General features: G+C 36.8%; 1 protein-coding gene across 2 annotated transcripts in view; it reads left to right on the top strand.

Moving 5' to 3' along the window:
- Nucleotides 1–10,420, top strand: part of LOC109040779 (uncharacterized) — a 32,975-nt gene extending 22,555 nt beyond the window's left edge. For both annotated transcript variants that reach the window (XM_019056834.2, XM_019056835.2), the window contains exons 8-11: nt 129–266; nt 3,780–4,258; nt 5,494–5,639; nt 7,027–10,420. In XM_019056834.2, the coding sequence (XP_018912379.2) occupies nt 129–266; nt 3,780–4,258; nt 5,494–5,639; nt 7,027–8,699 (2,436 nt within the window). In that variant the 3' untranslated portion in view covers nt 8,700–10,420. The remainder of the gene's footprint in view (nt 1–128; nt 267–3,779; nt 4,259–5,493; nt 5,640–7,026) is intronic.
- The last annotated feature ends 2,504 nt before the right edge of the window (nt 10,421–12,924 follow it).

Below are 12,924 nucleotides of genomic sequence, written 5' to 3' on the forward strand. Positions count from 1 at the left end.
CAGGTGAACAGTCAACATAAAAGACTCAACAATAGGCAGGAAAATCTTGATCTGATAATGCTTCGTTGGATGAGAATACTTTGTAGAGACTTTTCCTTTAATGCCCTTCGGTTTTAATTTTTCTTCAGATCCTCTCGGCAACTGGCATCGAACACATGTTCTGGTTAGTAATGGGTGAACCCAATCCTTTGGAAAGGTTCCAATTCCATGAATTACATTTCCAAAAAAGAGTTTGGATTTTGAAGACACTGCTTGATACCCTAGTAGTAAGTACCTTTTTTAAAAATCGTAAATTTAGCTTCGTCTTATGTGTAAAGCTGTGCAATAAGGATTTTCGAAATTGATTAAGTTTCAATGACGATTCAAGAAATTACCTGGGTTTACAATTTTGATTAAAATTTGAACGAAATAAATAATGGTAAAGTTGTGTCATCTTCATTTCATTGTGGCTTTTGTGACCAAAAGTGAAGTCAAAGTAGATTTATAAATTTTTAAAGAATTTTTCTAAAGACTTTGAAAACTGATAATGGGCCTGCTACAAACTTCAGCCAGAGTGAAAAAAAGAGTTGATTTTTATAGAAAATGACTCAAAAATCAAGATAAACGCATTGGGAAATTCTGAAATACTCTCCTATCCTCTCAATCTGCGTAGGAAGTATGCATTTTTTTAAGTTTCCCTCTTCAAAATTGGAACAATACTACGGCGCAGGTGAACGTTTCGTAAAAGGAATCGTCCTATCCAAACTCTTGTGCACCAGGATGCTACACAATATTAAACAACGCTTTTGCGAGCAACGTTTAAGAGGTTACAGGTCAATTTACCTACAAACTTTTGACCTACGGCACATTTTACCTACAGCTTTTTACCTACGACATTTAAACCTACAACATTTTATCTACAAAGCATTTTGCCTACGAAGCAATTTACCTGCAGTTTTTCTTGCCTACAAAACATTCAACCTACAATTTATTTGTGTAGATGTGAGCTGTGTAAAAACGGACTCTATTTTGAGAGATTTTAGGGGAGGAAGTAACCACCAAGAGACTTACTTACTTCTCTTACAGGTCGAAGTTGTGCGCACACGCGCGGAGATAATCTAGTTGTCTCCCAGCAGTTTTCATCGCCTCATACCGTCCCGCTAGCCGGTGCAGTCTTTCGTTGACACGCCGATATTTTGACCTTTGCGGCATTTTGACAGTTCTTCCCATCTCGACCTCCATGATCATGTTCTCCACATCGTCATTCTCTTTCCTCAACTCTCTGAGAAAATGATAAAAAGAGGGGTGGTTCTTCCCCACTAAATCATTGAACCGGTGGTGCCACCCTTCCGTAAGATTGTTTGTTCTGGGTTCATTATTTGCGATAGCTTCAAATTGGTTCCATAAAGCGGGTGCGTATTGGGGAGGAGTTCTTCGACCACGTCTTCGTCTGATTCCTTTGATGTAGACTCTTTCGAAATAATCCGCCAGGTCTTGTAAATTATCGGGAAGAGTCTCGGCAAGGGCATCGAACACTTCTTCTACGTCATCTGGTGGTACAAAAGCCACACTTAACATGCAGTGAACTGCAATCTTTAATTCTCGATTTTCGGGATTAATGTAGGCTGCTTGTAGGCCAAGTTCCTGAACTTTCCTGTACGAACTTTGTCCCAGATGGTAAAAACACAGCCGCACTTGCGCATTTGGAAACATTCTTCTGCCTGCATTGATGATTGCCTTTTCGAAATCGCTTATAAGCGTGTCAGGCGCTGCAATGTTAATTCCTCTTGCATTGCAATGTGCAACGACTTCTCTCAGAACTTGATAATACGTTTCTTCTTCCTTATTTTCGACTAGGGCATAAACAAGGGGAAACGCCGAATCCTCAATCATCCCGTGAATTGTAAAAAGTTGATGAAAGATAATTGGTGTGACTTTAAAAGTTCCGTCCATGAACCAGGTCTGTGAAGCTCCAAGAACCCTCAAATTCCTGTCTGAAGCGAAAATTAGGATAGTAGAGGCATCATCGTCATCTAAATTTTCGTACAAGAGGAAGGGCTCATTTTTCAGTGTGGTGCGATACTCAGGAGGAATGTTTAACTCTTGTGGATTGGCAGGATTTGGCGGGAGCTCGGCTTGCCGTCTCCGGTTCATTGTTCTTCTCAGAGAACTTCGTAGTGGAAGTTGAGCTGTGACGACTGATGTCACTTGACTGAGCTCATCCCTCAAAATTAGTGTAGGAGCTGCATCTGGGCGCTCTGCCGCTAAACCTCTAAGATTGTTAACCACTTCTCGGGCAGCCACCGCGTCCTGGTTTGGTGCGTGATTGTGAGTAGTCTGCTTGACGACTGTCAGCGGGTTGTTTGTACTGACTGCACGGCCTCGGCAAAATTCTTTCCGTTGAGCGCAATGCCAATATGTTCTGAACTGACGTGAGATTTGCTTGTGATACACAAACCCGTCTACGGCTAAACACCTCCCCCCTCGCGTGGTTGTTATTAACTTTGCCATTTTAATTAAGTTTAAACTAAAATTTTTAGAAAAAAAAAGTTAAGAAAAAATAAGGTTAGAAAAAAACTGGAAAAAGTGCGCCAAATATATGCTTTTGTTGCCACAGAAACAAACTTGGGGCTTCTCTTACAGCTGTACACCATAGCGACCAAATAGCCATTCCCATTTAGCCTTCCCATTTAACTCAATTTAAAAGAAAACAAATTTTTTCATACAATCTGGCAGCTATGCTGGAGAGCAATTTCACTCGTAGGTGAAATTGATAAATTGTAGGAGAAATGTTTCGTAGACAAAAAAAAATGCAGGTAAATTGCTTTTAAGGCAAATTGCTTTGTAGATAAAATGTTGTAGGTTTAAATGTCGTAGGTAAAAAGCTGTAGGTAAAACGTCACGTAGGTCAAAGGTTTGTAGGTAAACTGACATGTAACCGTTTAAGAAAGCACCATGGTCTTTATCAACGTAAGGAAAATGTAAACATAAACCTGCTGATTGCTAAAATCCTGTCTTGTCCCATGTGTTTTGGCGGGTTGATGTGAGCCATGCTACATATTGTGAAACATCTCAGTTTGCAAGGATTGAATAGAACGACTCCTCTTACGAAATGCTTTCTTTTGCCGCAGTATCGTTCTGAAGTAGGATACTTAAGAAAACGCTTATTTCTCACGCAGATTGTGAAGTTATGAATGTATTTCAGTCTTTCCTGATGCACTCATCGTGATTTTTTAACCATTTTCTATAGGAGATCTCTCTTTGTCTTGCACCAGCTAACGTTCGCAATAGGTCCATTTTCCTCCAATTTTTTTTTTTTTTTGATTTATTGTCTTTTTCTAAAAAATCTCTGCCCCCTTAAATGAATCGGTACTCATTATTGTTTAAAAAACTCAGTGCTCTGCTTCAAAGATGAGCCTTTATCAGGCAGAAACAAGCTCTCTGCGACTTTTCCCAATTTTCAAATATTTTTTTTCGCAGTAATCCATCTCTTTAGTTTGTCTCATTACTGTAACAGGTTATTAGAATCATGCTATTAAAATGATAGACCCATTTGAGCATCTCTCTCAAAACTCTGCAGTTTATTTGCTGTTTCAATCATTTTATGATCATTAATAACAGTAGGACAAGGATGATGAGGAGTTAACATGCCAATGCTAACATTATAGCGTTCTGGTTCAACCGTTTTTATAATTAAGACACAATCAGCAATTTTAAATCGTTTCGATGCTTCAATCAGCAATTTTTATTTTCCTAACTCTGGGCAACAGAACCTGACCGAAACTGTTTGGTTTTTTCAGCATAGCCACAAAACAGTGTATGACCTCCTAAGTGATCGGTTGTCAATCGTCCCACCAGAAGTACTGGGAGAAGACAAGAAAGGATTTAGTTACCTGTATTTCCCTGCTTTTACGGACTTGAGAGTCTACAGACAGTCAAAAAGCACTTACTCAAAGTTCAACATTAACAGATGGGAGAAAATAGTTCGAGTACCCGTGGCGAATGGTGATACAGATTGTCCTCCGAGCAAGTGTGTTCTGCCCTCAAAAAATGACTTCGAGTTGTTGGCCACCTCTATTAGCGAGTTAAGAAATGTATATAGTAATTTAGTTGAGACTGAATTTTCCTCCAAAAGCAACTGTGATAATAAGAGCTCTCCGCTTCTGGAAAACATCGATAGGCTGTTGAAAGACTGGTCCTCTCTCGAGTCGAAGCATTCGATTAATCTGAGTCACATCAGGCAGAAGATGTATAGGGAATGGAAAACTTTGTATGATAGGTAAGTTTTGTTGATCTCATCTCCTCTTGATTTTTTTATTTACTTTTGCCTTGAGTGTGATAGGAATGTTGAAGTATCATTCAGTTTGCTCATCACTACACTGGTTGATATTAGCAATGCTATTCAGCTGTGAGTATTCAGCCGTGGTAGTGATGTTATCCCAGAGTTTATGAAAGATCTCAATGTTAAGTACGTAGTCTTTATAAAAGTAACCAAGGTAAATGTATTGTGCTGTTAAAATTATCCATCAAAATAAGAGATGCGCAATGGAAAATTTATAGGTTCCGTAACAAAACAAAAACTAGCAAAGAAAGGTGAAACATTTTCTCATCTCCATTTTTTATGGTTCTTGCAACCAAAAAACAGTTGAGAGACAAGAATCTATTGAAGAGTTTTTCAGAAGTTGATAATTTTACTCCAGTACTTTTTTTATTTTAAACTTTCGAGGCCAGTGGCGTGGCGTGCTTTGCGATATATCGATTGTTCTGCCATTTAAATTCATAGTAAAGAATTGATCATTAAGGTGTTCGCAGCGAACACCCTGAGTATCGATCCTTTTCCATAGGTTTAAATGGCACGACAATCGATGTATCGCAAAGCACGCCACGCCACTGTTCGAGGCATATCCTTTTTATCTATAAAATCCTTTTTACCCCAAAACCAGCCTTTTTCTTGACTTTAACCACGTCTTCGGCTGGAGAGAAAAATGAAGATCTTCTTAAGATGACCTTCTTAATTCACCTGAGGAGAAAACGGCCCTCAGCCCTCAGATACAAACCCAAAATCGTATATTTCACAAAAAAAGAATAATTTTTGTTTTCCTCTCATGTAATGTTTTATGGGGCAAAATCAATCTGCAGCCCTTGACATATAGTTCTGTTTATGTTTTTTGACAAATAAGTTCTTTATTTAGTTCTTCTCCTTCGGTTTTTTTGATTTCCCCTCTAAACCCCACCCTTGATACAATTTCAAACCTTCTGTTTTTTAAGATGATGTTCAACAATCAAGAGTTCGATGTTCAAAACAAAAGAGAAATGTCTCTCCCCAGTTTCCTTTTCTAAATGGGTTAAAATTTTTCTAGAGTGCCTTCTTCAATGGAAAATTTTTCTTTTGCATTTCACTTTCGTTAAATTTTGTAATTCAGTCTCAAAATTTCTCAATTTTCATCACCCAATGTGTGAAAAATGGGCTCTGCTGGGCATGCATTTTACAATCAGACGCTTTCATTTTCGCAGGTCATTGGAATCTACAACTGCAGATATTGCCTACTGGGAGAAAGACGGTAACAACAGGAAACCTGCTGAAGAAGAAGAGGAAGAAGAAGATAGCAATGACCATATTATTGATAAGACTGAATCCGCAGTGGAAAAGCCCCACCTAGGTATGGTTTACCTGTCATTTTTGTCAGGACAGTCAACTCCTGTTAAATGAGAATGCTTTCAGACCGGGTGTTTGTATTTCTTTAAGGGACTTCTTAATCAAAATACCTACAATAATTTATTTCCTGTGTAATCCCATTGCAGAATGGAATCTTTCGAGTCTCTGGCCCGTATTCAAACTTTCAAAAAATGACGACACTGTTAATGAAGCGGCTGAATTTTTGGATACAACTGTCTTTGATTTTTCAATCTCTGTCTAAAATCAGATGGATACATCATCATGTGCTTTGCAAATTTTGAAGGAGAACTTAAAGAAAAAAACATTCAGAAAGTTACTCAATATGAAGACAGGAAGCAACTGATTTTTTCAGTAAAGTTCTGTCGCATGAGAAACAAAGAAACACAGCTCTTATGGAGGTTCTAGAATGAATCATGGTAAAAAGAAGAGAAAAAAATTCAATATCAAAAAAATCATCCAATTGTCAATGGAATGCAGTCAGAGCAAAAATATTGAATCACGTAGACCGTGCATCCTGTGTTACGGAGGGCAAGACAACTTTTAAAAATTCGCATGCCGATGAATGGTGGCATTGACCCGCATCGATAAGTTCGTGTGTCCCAGTTACGCACATCTGCGCATGCGCAGTATTGGCTCCAGTGAATTTTTGTCGGATTGTGAGGCTTTTTTCCTCAGTTAATAATTAATTCAAAAAAATGAAACAATGCTATTCAGGTGTAAAATTACGTTTTCTAAAACTTTTCTTCCTAGGAATTTTGTCTGAAAATGGACTCTAAACGAGATATTTGTGAAAAACCGAGCGCCAGAATGAATTCTCTATTGCCTCTCTGCAGTCTCTTCAAGTGCTTGGGACACACGCTCTCTCTCTCCCTTCCCCGCCGGCCCATCATGGGGCTCTGATACACTTGCTTCGCTCCGCCTGTACTAAACCGAGCCGGACGCACGGTCTACGTGATTCAATGTCTTTAAATCAGAGCTTTTCTTATTTTAGTTAATAACTAAATGAAACTATGTATTTTCTTGATGGGCAACATTTTCTGAACAATGTAGGTGGTCCTATTCTGACCAAATGCTTATGTACTTAGTATGCATTTACATAATGTGAAAATCAGAATGAAGTGTGCATTCACAAATGCTACTTGCTCAGAATTGTGAGGAAGGCCAACATTCATGCACTGGGAAAAAATCATATCTTCTTATCCCTTTGAGTAATTAACATGAAACTCAATTGGTATCTAATGCCGGTGACAAAAGTTCTTTTCCGCAGATTTCTGAATTAACAGTACAAGTACATTTGTACAATTTGCTCAGAAAAGTTATTATTTGTTGTGTTTTTTTATTCATGATTTGTTTTATGTATGTTTGCACAGATGAACCTCAGAATACCACCACTCGGGAAATAAACTTACGAGAAAGGAAGTCAAAAACAGACTCAAATTTGAGCATGACCATGATGGCTTTGAATGAAGTCAGAGGTGAGTCAGACACAAGCGATGAAGATGAGGATTTATTCGACGACTCAGAAGAAGAGTGGGTCGCTGAAGGATCCAAAAAAAGAGTAAAACAACCATCTTCAAGACGGAAAAAGAGGTGTCCATCCAAAAACTCCGAGGCTGACGCCGTTCAAGAAGCTGTGGACAAAAACATAAAAATGAATGAGGAGTTAGAGAAACAAAAGAAAGATGAAAAAGCACAAAGACTGAATATGAATTCGAACACCATCCTATGCGACAGTGACAAGTTTGTCATCCAAGAACCACAACGGAATCTAATTAGGTGCAAAGACCCAACAAAACTGCTTCAAAGCTTGGCAGACATCAAGAGTGAATCCATCAAGGTGATTCGAGATCTTGTAGCTCCTGCCCAAATAAAAGCTGAAGGTACAAAGCCTCCATCGCCGGAAACCATCAGTATCGACGATGATGATGAAGTTCCGGGTGATGAAGCAAGTTCCACAACAAGTTCAATCAATGTTGCTAACAAAACTCCTGAGAATGGAAATGTACATATGATCAGTATGAACTTACGAGTAGACCAGTCTCCTATTAGATCTCCAGCAATTGTCACTCCATCCACTGTAACTGACTTGCCTGCAGATGTAGATGACGATGTACAAATCTTGCAAACTAGTGTGGTGTCCAAGCCTGGAGCGCAATCGATCCCAAGCCCAGCCCTCAATCCGATGCACAACTTGAATCGTATGGTGTCGCCTCAAAACGTCAGATTGGTAGGTCCTAATGTTTCAAGAATGCCATTTACCAAAGCTAGCTTTCAAACTGCGCTGCCAGGGAATAATTTAACGCCTATTAAAAAGACATTCCCAGTTGTAAAGAACGGTCCGGTTGCAAGACTGCGGGGGAGTATCCCTCGGGTTAGAAATGGAATGATGCAACAAACGTTCCGAGGGATGGCTCCTCGAATGACCTCATCAATACGCCAGCCAAACCAGAGCATTCTCCGACAGAAGTTCCGAAATCCTGTCGCTTACAATGCGTATAGAACCCCTGTGCAACAAAGAATCACAAGTTCCTCTGCGTCGACTCCAAGGAGACAGTCAGCACCTTATACACCTCCTCTGTCGAATTCATCGAATTCTAGGCTTAATAATCTTCCTAACAGTGCACCATCTAAAGCTATCTCCAATATTCTCAGCTCAGTGGAAGTGGCCAACTCCTTATCGTCTGGTAAAAGAAAAAGTAGCCTGCTGAACTCTATCACAATAACACCCATTAATAATAGTGCAGTCACGATAACGCCAGTTTTACAAACGAACCAAGTAAAAAAAGTCTCAAGAAATTTAAATTTCTCTTCACCATCAAAATCCAGCTCCAGGTTAGTCTATATCAAAGGTAGAGTGATCTTGGATCCTGTCGATCTATGCTACTCGGTTCAAATTGCCAATGGGCGCAAGTACAAACTAACCCCCCAACAACTGGACGAGTGCAGGCGGAACAATGGCGGCGTCATGCCCCCCACCATATCAATTCCAGTTCCTGAGGATGTTGCGAATCTTCTAGAGCCAGAAGTTGTGGAGATAGATTAGGATGTGGTTAGCTCCTGTGAATCATTGCATTCTCAAATTGTTTTTGTTTCTGAATTTTAAGACAAATTCCTGATTGATTTTGCCACTTGCCATGTACCTGGTTGTTCTCAGTTTGTTTGAGAAAAACTCGTAGGGAGAACAATGAAGCAAAGTTCGCATCTTGTCAATGAATCACTGGTTGGACAGCAATTGAATTGATCTCTTGTTGAGAGGCATAATGCTGGTTAAACTTCAGATGCATGAGTTTTGAAGCGCATTGGTGTAAACCTTCCATCATTTTTCATTATTTAAAAGAAAATCAATTCGTGTTCTTCCATAAAATTTCTCCTAATCTATTTCAGCTTTAGAGAGAATATGCGTTTGATTTTCTTTGAAAAAGTGAAAGTTCTTATGTACAAAATAATATTAATGCTTAAAGGAAAAGAGAAAAATTCTTTGGACTCACTAGAGTTGCACTGAATCTAATCCTTTTAATTTTTTTATTGCAAAGATAAAGCAGATTAATAGACTTTCGCCTTTTTGCAAGGAACTGATGCTATAAAAAAAATCATTTCAAGTTTTCAGTCCTTTATTGATAATTTTCCTTTATTTATCCTCAACGCTTCTACCCTATTTTTTTCTCAATAAAACCTCAATCTAAAGTACTTTCATTAGATTCTGAGGTTAAGCTTATCATGTATGTAAATCTTACAGTGGCTTATTGTTTACAACTAGAAATTGCAGAATAAGTTGTATTTTTCAACCACACTAAATATGAGGAATGTTTTTATTTAGTATGTAATCAAATCAGTTCCATATTTTCTGTTGATAACAGTAAGTTTTTATTTTCTTATTGTTTTGTAGGACCAGCCTTGCGCATCAAATTCATTTTGCAACTCTTGAAATTTAATCCTGTTGAATCTTTCTGAAAATGGAATAAAAACCAACAATGAACAGTTATCACTCACTCAATTTTTTTCGAACTTGTTTGCGTGTTAAGGCCTTTATTTACTCATTTTATTCAAACTTTTTACAACTTGATCATATATCAAGGCATTTATGTACACTGCATACTAAACCTCAGATCCTCTGAACCAATGTAGCAGTCAATTAAATTAGTGAATCCATCATTCAAAGAAAACTTTTGGAAATCATTTCATAGAATTTATTTGTTTTGCTTACCAACACATGGATATCATACCAAGTTCAATAAAAAGATGAATAACTTGAACTCCAGTCTAGATCAGTCTAAATTACGATTATGTATGATTGATCTCCCAATAACTTTAATTGTGATCAATCCACAAATAATTTAATTTTTTTTTTTTTTTTTTTTTTTTTTTTTTTTTTTTTTTAATTTAAATGCTTTAGTATAAAAATATGGTCAGTTGGATAACAGTCAGTTTGAATGATCCGTAGGTCATTACTGGCAAATTCCTTTTGGCTTTATTCATCTTTCAAACAATATGGAATGTCTTCTAACCATCAAATATGTCCTGTGTGATACCAGGAAAATCCTAGTTTTCGGAAACATAAAAAGAAGCAGACAATAGGAGGGGGGTCAGAACTGTGGTCGTGCCATGTTTGCCAATAGGAAACGAGCAAGATAGTGAAGAAAGAAAAATAATTCTCCCAAAAATAAGTTAGAATGATGTGGAGCTCAAATGAAAGGAGTTGTAATGATCTGGGGTTTAGTGTAGTCTCATTTTTAATTTTTTTCTCAGTTCGAAATTTGAGTCATATGTATCATGGAAAAATGTATGACCTGTTGGATTCATAGGAATCAAGAAGAAAAGTTAATTCTAGTAATATTTTCCATCTTAAGTTGGATCTCATTAAAGATATGTGTCATGTACCGGCTAGTTGTTATATATAATGTCCTAAAAGTCTGAAATCACTGTCGTAGCTTCAGAAAATAATTCCTTGCAACTGTCAATCAAAATTATGATGAATTTTTTATTAACCACTACATATTTTGTTATGATAGAATCAATACTGAGAGTGCTAATAGGGGTCATGCAATTTAAATTGTCAGGTTGCAGTGTATCTTCATGATATTTCATGTAGAGAGCAAATACTGGCTGTCAATCTTTTTGCCGTTTTTGTGGTGGAAGATCCTTTTTTTTGGGGGGGGGGGGGGTAAAGATTACAGATGATCAATTTGCTTCCAATGTTAAACCAGGGTTTCTATTAGGCTAATAAGAAGGAAAAAAATATTTTGCCGAAATCGGGGATTTGGGTGCAAAAAGGACACTGTTTTCTTGGTTTTAATATTTCCATATACGTTTTTTACTCTTAGAAGGAGAAAGAAATTATTTTATCTGAATATTCCTCATAATTTAATGATTTATGAAGTACAAATCTGCAATTAATGATGCAGTAGTTTTCTCATAATGACAGAAATTGTCGGTGCTGATTCTATAATGGTAACAGAGAAGTGTCCTTTTCGCCTTCAATTCCTTAATCGGCAGAAAAGTCCAAGACAATTTTGGGAATATTTGAAATAGATTGTATTAAAAAATCTTTGTATTTTTCCCCCTCAGAAATGCACAATTTTGAAAGAAAACTCATAACTTTAAAGACAGATTACAATTAGGTATTGTCAGTGGAAACAGTTGAAAAACTTTTTTTGCGAAGTTTGTCATCATCCTGATTTCCATGACACCCAAGTAGCTAGATTAGTAGCTAAAGTTACCTTTAGAAGCATTTTTTCCCTGTGAGGTCTAGTCGCAGTGCCGAGGTTATAGCAATTTAAGGGAACATTAATGGTCACTATTGAGCCAAGATGTCTTCCTTTGGTAGCTCCTTTATTTTATCGCCATTGCAAATATCATCAATGTTCATACATTTAGAGGTGTTTAAAGAGTTGTATATCTAATCATGTCCATTAGTGTCTTCTCCTTGTTCGCACCTAATCAAAATCATTCAAATGATGGTGCATGTATTTTTAATGTTTTCTGTACATCCAGATTCTTTTGAGCTGTTCCATGTCCTTCTAAATCTTATAATCTTAATTTTCAGTATGTCTAAATTTTCTTTTTTAGAAAATATGGATGTTGTGTTTCAACTTAAATTGTTCCTTATTTCAGGTCTGTTTCTAAGGCTAGTAAAATGATATATCAGAACCATCTGACTTAGTGTTAATGAAACATACACCAGATTGTAAGGGTGTAGTTAACTTGAGTCATTTATTGCGGTCGCTGAGATTACTCAGCCTGCCTTGTATTTAATTTTCTGACTGAATGCTCATGTATACAAGAAATATTACCCTCTGCATTAATAATGATTTGCGTATGGCATGAGCACATGTATGCATGTTCATTGGTTGTTTTAGTAAAAATAAAAATATTCAGCAGCTTGAACTTAACCATATGTGACTGATTATCTCCACCAAATACACTTTGAACATTTGACATGAAATCTTAACTTCCCATTACTCAGTTAATCTTTTACTTTCTTCTTTATTTATTTTTTTCTTTCTTTTTTATGAAGTATTGATTAAGTACCCCTCTCAAAAGTGTATTCTTTGTAGGTATGTAATGTACTCTTATATGTCCTTTTCATCTCCACAACTCAGTAAAATTGTTCGTTGTCAAATGTATTCTTTGATCGCGATAGTATGCAAGTGTATTTTTCTAAAATTCCTGTTTTGTAAAATTTTAATAATTTTTACCTTTTCGTTTTTTGTTTTAAACTCTTATAATAAATCTATTTGATGAATATTTTAACTTTAGCTTGCAATTTTTTTTTCCCTGTCTCTATGCGAGGATATGTGTAACCAAACCTAAAAGTCAGTTGGAAGTTATCAGTTCAACAGAATTTGCACAAGATGATAATTCTGAAAAAGATTAATTTATAAACCAAGAATATTGTCATAACTAAGTATAAAGTTGCGTGATTTACCTTTTTTATTAATTAGACTGTCATTTCGACAGGCTACTACCCATCATCCTCAGCAAGCGACACTATGACTCCTCAGGAATTTTCCCTGAATCTTTTGATTTTACACCACCATCTTCAAAAAAACATATTTAGATTTCAAACTATATGTACTATATAACCGGTATAATTTTTGACATATTTGCATCAAAAAGATTCATTGGAACACTAGGTTCAAACTTACAATCTCTGATTGGATTGAAAGTTTTCTCCCTGACATAACAAACACCTGACAAATTTCCAGTCCAAGGTCATGAAAAGGAGGGAAACATTTTTATTAGAAAAGAAATAACACTTAACACTGGAA

The sequence above is a fragment of the Bemisia tabaci genome, chromosome 5 (genome assembly GCF_918797505.1).
Source record: "Bemisia tabaci chromosome 5, PGI_BMITA_v3".
Classification (NCBI taxonomy): Eukaryota; Metazoa; Arthropoda; class Insecta; order Hemiptera; family Aleyrodidae; genus Bemisia; species Bemisia tabaci.